General features: G+C 38.3%; 2 protein-coding genes across 2 annotated transcripts; both read left to right on the forward strand.

Annotated features, from left to right (window-relative positions):
• The first annotated feature begins 2,974 nt into the window (after positions 1-2,974).
• On the forward strand, positions 2,975-3,589 carry LOC147475519 (uncharacterized). Its single transcript, XM_086585431.1, has one exon. It carries the CDS (start codon positions 2,975-2,977, stop codon positions 3,587-3,589), a length of 615 nt encoding a protein of 204 aa, XP_086441557.1.
• A 369-nt stretch (positions 3,590-3,958) lies between these two features.
• Positions 3,959-7,368, forward strand: LOC147475520 (uncharacterized). The gene is made up of 6 exons (XM_086585432.1): positions 3,959-4,088; positions 4,143-4,223; positions 4,470-5,316; positions 5,483-5,619; positions 5,815-6,068; positions 6,580-7,368. Exons 1-6 carry the CDS (start codon positions 3,959-3,961, stop codon positions 7,366-7,368), a joined length of 2,238 nt encoding a protein of 745 aa, XP_086441558.1.
• Positions 7,369-10,304: the final 2,936 nt, after the last annotated feature.

The raw sequence follows: 10,304 nt of genomic DNA on the forward strand, positions 1-10,304 counted from the left end.
ATAAAAAAGGCGGTAACAGACCCTCTTCAGCGGCCATGAATGACTTCCGCGAGTGTATCCGCTACTCTCTTCTGATGGAAGTACCGTATCAAGGCCTTCACCATACCTGGTGGAATAAACAAGTGGGAAGCTTCAAAATCTTGGGTAAATTGGATAGGATTTTCTGCAACGTCCTTTGGGGAGCTAAATACCCAGGCTGGTAATACAAAGTGGCTAACAGACTATGTTCCGATCATTCTCCTTTGGTGGGGAGAAGTATAGACATCCCCAAACTGAAGAATATCCCTTTCAAGTTCTTTAATATGTGGTGTGATCATCCCTCCTTCAGAGAACTGGTGCAACAAAGCTGGGAAACTCCCATCATGGGACACTCGATTTATATTCTTACTCAGTTGAAGAGATTGAAAAGGGCTCTGAAAACATGGAACAGGGAAGTCTTTGGCAATATTAAGGTGAAGGTTGAGGAAGAAACCAAAATCCTTGAACAGATGCAGGAGCAGTTTGATCAGGGAAACTTGTCGGAGGGTTTCACTGCTCTCATGGTGGACCAAGAAAATAAGGTGGAGATGTTATTGGAGCAAGAACAGAAATTCTGGAGATAGAAAGCTCGAGCAAAATGGGATAATGACAACGACAGAAGCACCAAATTCTTTCATGCCCAAGCAAATCTGAATAGATGTAGATCTACGATCACTGATATGAAGAATTATGCGGGGGTCGCTATGGACTCTCAAGAAGAAATTGGCTCCTTCCTAGTGGCGCATTACTCAGAGAAATTTAAAAAGGTGGAGCATGATATCGATTGGGATCTTATTGGCTCCATGCCTCAGATTATCACTTCGAGGGTCGACAACGCTTCTCCACCCAACCTTCAAAAAAAGAAGTAAAATCCATGATTTTCCAAATTGAAGGCGATAGCTCTCTAGGACCTCGATGGTTTTGTGGGTGCTTCTACCATCATTGTTGGGACATTGTGCAACATGACCTTGTCGAGCTATACAATACTTCTTCATCAAAGCCACTGCCCATGGGTTTTAACGCTAACTTCATAGTGCTAATCCCGAAAGAGAAAAATGCAAACCAGGTGAACAAATTCAGACCTATCTGCTTCTCTAATTTCATTTATAAAGTGATCACTAAGATTCTTGCCATGAGATTATCTCCGCTTTGCAAAGGATCATCGCAAAGGAGCAATATGGGTTCATCCCAAACAGGAACTCCCAGCAGGCCATTGGACTAGCTTCCGAATTGATTAATGAGCTTCAAACTCCTTGATATGGAGGTAACATCGCCATAAAGATAGATATCTCGCAGGCTTTCAACACTATGGATTGGAACTTTCTTTGGGCGGTGCTACAACAGGTGGGATTCGGCGACAAATGGATTCAATGGTTGAAGGGAGCATTCAAAAGCAATACTTTATCTATTTTGCTCAACGGGGGCCCACAAGGTCATTTTACTGCAGAAAGAGGTCTTAAACAGGGCGACCCTCTCTCTCCCATGCTTTTTGCCCTGGCGGAGGATTGTTTAAGCAGGTCCATCAGCAAACTGATCCAGAAGAAAGAGCTCTCACATATGGTGGTCAATACAAAGTACTATAGCCCCTCACACTTGATGTTTGCAGATGATGTGTTTCTATTCAGCAATGCTAATATGAAAGGTATCAAGAACCTGATGAAGCTTCTGAATCGATACCAAGACTCCTCAGGGCAGGTTATTAATAAGGAAAAATGCAAGATTTTTCTTAGCCCTATGCCCAACAGAAGAAAGGCCCGTATACAGGGGGTGCTGAACATTAATGAGGGTCTTCTGCCGGAGAACTACCTGGGTGTTCCTCTTATCATGGGAAAAGTTACCAAAGCGACTCTTGCTCCTTTAGTGGATAAGATCAGAAAGAGAGCGGCAGGTTGGGCGGGCAAAATGCTATCCTTCCAAAGAAGGGTGGTGCTAGCAAAGCATGTCCTCAATAGTATACCGGTTCACAATATGGCTATCTACAAATGGCCAAAATCGGTGATAAAGGAATGTGAAACCATCATCAGGAACTTTATCTGGAGTGGCAACCCAGCGGAAAGGAAAGCTATAACGGTTTCTTGGGAGAAATCTTGCAAACCAATAGAGGAGGGAGGGTTAGGAATCAGGAGGCTCCAAGATATTAATCTTGCGATGTTAATGAAGCAAACTTGGACGCTGCTGTCCGGAGATGGAGACTGGGCAGATTTCATGAGGGGGAAGTATATCAATAGAGTTGGAGGATGGTCAAACTACAAAACCTCAACAGTTTGGTCTGGCATCAAATGGGCCCTCAATGAAATGGCACCTCTACATGGTTGGAACGTCGGTAATGGTGAGGCGATAAACATTTGGAAAGAAAACTGGTTGTTACAGAGGCCCATATGCGACTTTTTCAGGAAGAAAGGAAAGAAATTGTTAAATTCCAAGCTAGACTCTGTGATTACATACACGAGGATAGATGGTCCTTCTCCAACGAGATGACGTTAGTAGTTCATCAGCTGGGCATCGACATCTCTAAGCTACCCCAACCTGACAGTTCCAAAGAAGATTCAAAAGTTTGGATCGATTCTATAAATGGGCACTTCACAGTGGCAGCGGCATTTGAAAGTATCAGGAAAAAAGCTCTGAAATCAGCATGGAGTAAGTTCATTTGGAGCGCCAAAATTCTGCCGAGAACACAGGGCATTGCGTGGAAACTAGCGCATGGTGCGGCTAGAACGGATGACCAGCTGCAAAAAAGGAAGTTTCACCTTGCATCTAGATGTTGTTTTGTCAAAATCAAGAAGAAACTCTGGAGCACATCTTATTCCATTGCGCCTTTGCTAAGAAGATTTGGCAGTTTGCACAGCAAATCTTTCAAATTCAATGAGAACTGGAGTCCTTCTCTGATGTGAGGCAGCAGTGCAAGCATTACAGCTCACTCATCTTGGATATGTGGAAAGCTTGCTCCTTGACGATCATGGTCAGTCTTTGGAAAACCAGGAACAAAGCCCTCTATGACGACAAAGCTCCAAGCTACACACACGTTTGCTTCTTGGTCAGGAGAGCGATTACAAGAGTGCATCATAAGTCCTCGGGGACTATGGACAACTCGATGCATGACCTCAAGATTCTAAAGCATTTCCAGCTACAACTCAAAATTCGCAGGTCCCCAAAGATCTTTGAGTGCTTTTGGCTACCTCCTCCTCCGGGTATACTAAAGATAAACACTGACGGATGTTCGAAAGGAAATCTGGGAAGATTAGGGTGGGGATATATCTTCAGAAACTACAGAGGAGATTTTTTGGGAGCGGCTGCTGGTGGGATGGGTATATCCACTAACTACATGGCGGAAACAATGGTTATTATACAGGCCATTAAACAGGCGATTGATTTGGGTTGGCGCTATATTTGGGTAGAATGCGATTCTACTTCAGTTGTCCAGGCTTTCCAGAACAACACAACACATTGGAGAGTCAAAGAAACCTGGCAATCTTTGGAAGATAAAGCGGCATGGATTAACCTCACTCCATCTTGGCGAGAGACTAATCTGAGCCGGACAAATTGTGCTGCATTGGAGCCGGAGCTAAGTTAACACAGGGAGACAGTATATGGTGGATTTCTCGACCCTCATTCATGATTCATCTGGAGAACCATCATACGACTTATTATTGTTTTGTTCACTAGATCTTCTTTTCTAGTGCAGGCTTGTATCTTTTTGTTTACTCTTTTCTGCTACCTTTCATATCATGTAATCCTTATTCTTTATTATTAATCAATTACCTTTAACAAAAAAAAAACAACAAAGCAAAGGTACAAGCTCAAAAGACCCTAGGGGTTCTAATAGTGGGTATTGTGGAGATAAGAGCTCGAGTGTCAGTGCTGAGTCTGGTAGTAGTGGAGGTTTGTGTGGTCCTCCTCCAGGGTTCGCGGTGGCTGTCCCCAAATAGCTGCCTCGTCAGAAATGATTCAAGCTTGGAATTGCTGGGGAATGGGTTCCTCCACGGTAGTTCAAAATATAAAGGATCTAGTCCGTCAACACCAAACGAATATTATCTGTTTGTCTGAATCAAAAGTGAAGGAAGATAGGATAAGTAAGTTAGGTAAAGTGCTAAAGTACGATCATGTGTTTTGTGTTCCTGCTGCAGGACTTCGTGGAGAGCTGGCTATCTTATGGAAGGCTGGAGTTTACCTAGAAGTGCTAGGAGCTACGGCTAACCAAATCTCAGGTAAACTTATTAATTATCATAGTACTGATCCTTGGTATTTTACTTTTGTCTATGGAGAACCAAATGCTAATATGAGACATAGATTCTGGACATAATTGAGAGAATGTGCCCCGTATATACCTGGGCCTTGGTTGGTTTTTGGAAATTTTAATGCTATTAGAACTTTAGATGAGAAAATTGGAGGGAGGTCGAATTTCTCTAAATGCATGTCTGATTTTAACTCTAAGATTGATGATCTTATTTTAGTGGACTTGGGCTACCCAAAATTCACTTGGAATAATAATAGGAGGATAAAAGATAATATCTTAGAAAGACTTGATCATGCTCTAGCTTCATATGCTTGGATTGATCATTTCCCTAATATGCTTGTTAAAAATATTGTTTATGCTACTTCTGGTCACTTATCTTTGATGATAAATCTTAAAGTTTCTGAAGATCTTGCGGATAGACCTTTTAGATTCTATACCATGTGGTTGAAAGATGCCTCCTGTAAACCAGAAATAGATAAAGCTTGGAACTCCATAACTCATGACTTACCTGATTGGAATGTGATTCATAAGTTAAAAAAGATTGCCCATAGCCTTAAGATTTGGAACAAGAAAGTTTTTGGGAATATTTTCTCTAATATAAAACAAACCCAAAAAGATCTAGATAGAGTGCTTAAAAAACCATTTAATCCTAATAATCATGAAAAAGCTAAGATGCTAAAAAGGGTGTTGTTTGATTGGTATGAAAAAGAAGAAGATTTTTGGAAACAGAAGTCTAGTCAACACTGGATTAAAGAAGATGGTAGGAACACTAAGTTTTTTTACCTATCCTCAGTTTATAGAAGGAGAAAGAATAATATTGATAAAATAAATGATGATAATGGTAACTGGCAAGAAGGAAGGAATAATGTAGGAGCTACTGTTAACTCTTATTTTGATAATATTTTTGAATCTGTGCATCCTATGGACAATGATAATATTTTAGATTTGTTTAAACCTTGTATTACTGATAGAGAGAATCATATTCTTATTGCTTGTCCCTCTGATGATGATATTTGGCATGCTGTTAAAAAACTAGGGGCTTTGAAATCACCTGGACCAGATAGGTTCCAAGGGATCTTTTATCAATATTGTTGGGACGTGGTAGGAAATAGTATAAATGCTTATGTTAAGGATTTTTTTTACTAATGGTAGGATGAACCCTAGTTTAAATGAAACTTTCCTTACTCTCATTCCTAAGATCTCTAATCCTGACCATGTTTCTAATTTTAGACATATAAGCTTATGCAATTTTTGTTACAAGATTATATCTAAGATCCTTGCTACTAGGTTAAAAGCTCATATAAATAAGATTGCTTCTCCTTTCCAAGGTGCTTTTATTAAAGGTAGAAGTATAGGGGATAATATAGGTTTGTCTTGTGAGATTTTTAATACTATGAAAAAGATGAAAACTAAAAAAGGGTTTGTTGCGCTAAAAATGGATATGTCTAAAGCCTATGATAGGGTGGAATGGTCCTTTATTGATAAATTTTTTCAAAAGTTTGGGTTTAATGAAAAATGGAGATTTCTTATCTCTCAATGTTTGTCTCCTATTTTGTTTAAAGTTTTGCTTAATGGTGCCCCCTTAAAGTCTATTATTCCTAGTAGAGGCCTCAGACAGGGAGATCCTCTCTCCCCTTACTTGTTCATTCTTGTCTCTGAGGCCTTATCTAGGATGATAGCCTCTGCTGAACACTCTAAGGAATTGAATGGTATCAAGATTAGAAGGAATACACCACCTATTACTCATTTACTTTATGCTAATGATCTGATTATGTTTACAAAAGTTGATTTAGTAGAAAGTGGTAAGTTGAAAAAGGTTTTAGATGAATACTCTGAGATCTCTGGTCAAATAATTAATTATGATAAGTCTATTATCTTTTGTAGTAAAAGTGTACATAGTAGACATAAAAAGATTTTTAAAAAGTTTTGGAAAATGAGGTCTTTTTATTATCATGAGAAATATCTAGGGGTACCTATAGTATTATCTAGGAAAAAAAAGTGATGATTTTGATTATCTGGTGGATAAAGTCCATGGAAAGATTAAAGGCAGGAGGGCAAAAGTTTTGTCCTTTGCAGGAAGAACTACTCTAAGTCAGGCTGTAGTTCAAGCAACTCCTCTCTTTGCTATGTCTACATATCTCCTCCCAAGTTCCACTTGTGAGAAGATTGATAAGACATGCCGGAACTTCTGGTGGCATGGCACAGAAGATAGCAAAAGCATCCACACCATTGGGTGGGATATCATATGCAAACCTAAGGCTTATGGTGGCTTAGGCTTAAGAAAAGAACACGATATGAATTAATCTATGCTTGCTAAGCTTTCTTAGAAAGCTCTCACAAATAAAAAGTATATCTGGGCCAGAACTTTCAGAGCTATATATGGTAGGAACTGGTTTGATGTTAAAAAGAACCCTCCTCCATATGCCTCTTGGTTTTGGAAGGGGGTCCATAAAGTTGGTCAGAAGGTTTTGGAGGGTTGTATCTGGGGCATTGGAAAAGGAGAGGAAGTGTTGGTCATGAGCTATCCTTGGCTCAGTATAAATAATAAACCTATTCTTCATAATGATCTCCTTCCTTTGAGACAAGATCTTCAAACTCTCAAAGTAAATGATATTATTTTGGCTGATGGTAGTGGATGGGATACCAATAGGATTGATCACCTATTCCCATCCACTATTGGAAACCTTATAAAGCAAGTCTTGATCAGACCTCTGTTTGCTGGGAAAGATAATATTAGATGGATGGATACCAGAAATGGTATTTTATCTGTCAAATCTGCCTATCAAAGAATGGTAGGGAATGGTGGTATGGAACACTCCTCCTCTTTTAATATTAATACCATCAAAGCAATCTGGAAAGCTCCTGTCCCAACTAACAGACATTTGCTCCTATGGAAGTTGTACATGGGAATCCTTCCTACTGGGGATTTGCTAAGGAGAAGAGATATTAAAGGAAAGTTCTCTTGTCTTCTGTGCTGGATGGAGCAAGAAGACCCTATACATATTTTCTTCAAGTGTGAATGGTCTAAGTCTGTTTGGTTTTCCTCTAACTTGGTGGAGAAACTAGACGAGTTGGGACACTACACTATAAGAGATTGGGTTGACCTACTTGTATAGTAGATCAAGGAGCACGATCCAGGAATTGCAGAAAAAGGAAGTCTTGCTCTCATTATTCTACAAGGCATATGGGAGACAAGGAACAAGGCAAAGTTCAAAGGCAAAGCAAGCAACAGAGAAGGTCTGCTCAGGAGAACAACAACCCTATGGACGAGATGTCTCAAAGCTTTTGAAGATAATCAGGGAGTAGGGAACAATAGTTCCCAAATAAGAAAATCTAGGATCCATAACACAAGCTCATATAATGAATTATTTCCTATTATAGAACTAAAGACTATAATAATCAGGTTTGATGCTACTTTTGATAGGGGGACAGGAGATGCGGCAGCTGGAGCTCTAGCTTAGGATAACGAAGGCACCCTAAAGGGAGCAGCGACCAGGAGGTTCAGAGCAGTAGATGCTATAGAGGCTGAGATGGTGGCCTTGGAGATTGCCGCGAAGCTTGCTCGAAGTATAGGAGAGAGCTCAATTTTGTTTGAGGGAGATAGTTTGTTAACAATTCAAAATTTTCAATCTCTTTTGGAGCATAACTCTCATAATTGGAGACTATAACCAATTAAGTTTATGATAGAGGATCTATGTAGGCCTCTTAACTTTTGTAAGTTTAGCTAGATTAACAAGAGGTATAATGGAGAGGCTCATGAGCTGGCTCAATAGGCATTCCATGACCAGGAAGTGAGTCTGCTACCACAACACTTACTGGATAGTAGTATCGTTCCTTTAATGTTTTAATATATGAGAAATGTTGTTAGAAAAAAAAACTTAAAATGCTAATACAAATCAACAACCATACTAATTACCAATCATCCTCACAGGACTTTATGAACCTCCTCTAATGGAGGTTTAACCTTGTATCATAGGAATCATATTAACTAAAGATTGAATAGAAGACATAATTTAAATAACAATAATTGAAAGTAAACTAAAGCTTTTATTGATGAGAATTAATGGAGGATACAATTAAACTAAATTATTCTAACCCTAAAACTAAACTAAACTAAACTACTCTACACTAAAGAAAGGGGTGCTGGAAAAGGAGTATTAAGTTTAACCTTAACCCTCTTTATATAAGAGAGGGTTAGGGTTATATTTTCTAGCATGAGCCAAAAAAGAGGACTTTGGGCCTCTAATGTGAGCCCAAAGTCCATTAGGTTAATTCTAAAGAGGCCACAACTGCTAGAAATTACTTAAGTACTCTTTCTGTCTACTTTTACTGCTCTGATTATGGCAAGGCCAAGTCCATTGGAAAGCTTATTCTGAGCCTGTCATTTTGACATAAAGTATGCCTAATTCCAAGGCTCGAGTCCAAAGATACGCTCATTTGAAGTTCTGTTGACTTTTCTATTTTTTTTTCTATCCGAATTAACATTGACTTCCCAGCTTTGACCGGGCTTGAAAAAGGCTTTTCTTCAAGATTCTTGGCATTTAAATGTTGAACTTTCTCGGCAATCATCTTGACTCGTTTTTTATGCAAAATGACATCCTTAAGCATATAAACAGTTTCAAGACCTGAAATACACAAAAACACGTAAACAATACTAACTCTTATTTATTATAAACATAATTGGCCTAAATGTAATACTATTAATGGGTTTAAACTACACTTTTGGGTGGTTATCAACCACCCCCAAATAGCATTTTGTTTGTCCTCAAGCAAAGATGAGAAATAAAAATAGATAAGTGGCCAAAAATGTGATCCTAACTAATCTCGTTTCGCAGAATGTGATTGCATTGACCATATGCAATAAGGCCTTAAACCACTATAAATTCCCTAGTGGACAAGTTATAGCCTCATGAGAGTTTTTCAGAGAATATACTTACAAAATTTATTTGTACTATAATGACTAAGAAATAAAAGTAATTGTCCCATAATTTTATCTCAGATATCTATACATCTTACTAGCATTTAAACAAGGATCATCAATCTAACTACGAAATTAATACATGTATAATAATCAAATCATCTTAAGATAAATAGCTATACAATGAACTATGCTATGAAATGCAATGGTAGGTCCATTTCTAAAACTTTTGGGTAGCGTGTCTAAATAGGTTCTCACAATTCACTCAAGTTTGCTAACTCCAATGTGCAGTGGGCACACGTTTCCTCACAATCTCAATGACAATCTAAGAAAGCCTAGGTCGATCAAACACATCTACTACTTACTATAACACCAATTTATTCTTAATTGAGCTAGATGTCTTTATTAGGTGATACGGGGCTGAAGTGATGGTTTAAAAAGAAACGGAATGGATATTCAAATAAACAAGTCTGAGATAATAAAGATTTAAACCCCAGTAGTGGCGCCATTTAACAACTAAGATTTAATAGATGTAAAAATAGTGTTTAAAATAGTACTAAATCATGCATATCAATATATAATAATACTCTCAAATATCATGTGATAGAGGGGAGTAATCGTATTCTCCACTCTTGCTTGCACGTACTTGTAACGAATCTAGACTAGCTAGCTATTACACTAATGAGAGAGTAATATAAGGCTACGAAAATAGTAAATATAAGATGCTAAAACTGTAGATTAAATAATGAGAAAGGGTACAGAGAAGATTCAATCCACCACGCAATTTAATTGACCATTAGCTTGATTATCGAATTGCCTATTGATCTCTAGTGAACACCAAGTCCTTCGGATCAAAGTTTCACTAGAATGAAAGTTTAGATCCACCACAAATCTCTTTGATGGTGGCTCTAAACTTTAGTTCAACACTTATGATCTTTATCTCCAAACAATCATAAAAATCAAACTTAAAATGCTAATACAAATCAACAACCATACTAATTACCAATCATCCTCACATGGCTTCATAAACCTTATCTAATGGAGGTTTAGCCTAGTATCATAAGAATCATATTAACTAAAGATTGAATAGAAAACATAATTTAAATAATAATAATTGAACGTAAACTAAAGCTT

This window comes from Coptis chinensis, chromosome 9 (assembly GCF_015680905.1).
Source record: "Coptis chinensis isolate HL-2020 chromosome 9, ASM1568090v1, whole genome shotgun sequence".
Lineage (NCBI taxonomy): Eukaryota > Viridiplantae > Streptophyta > Magnoliopsida > Ranunculales > Ranunculaceae > Coptis > Coptis chinensis.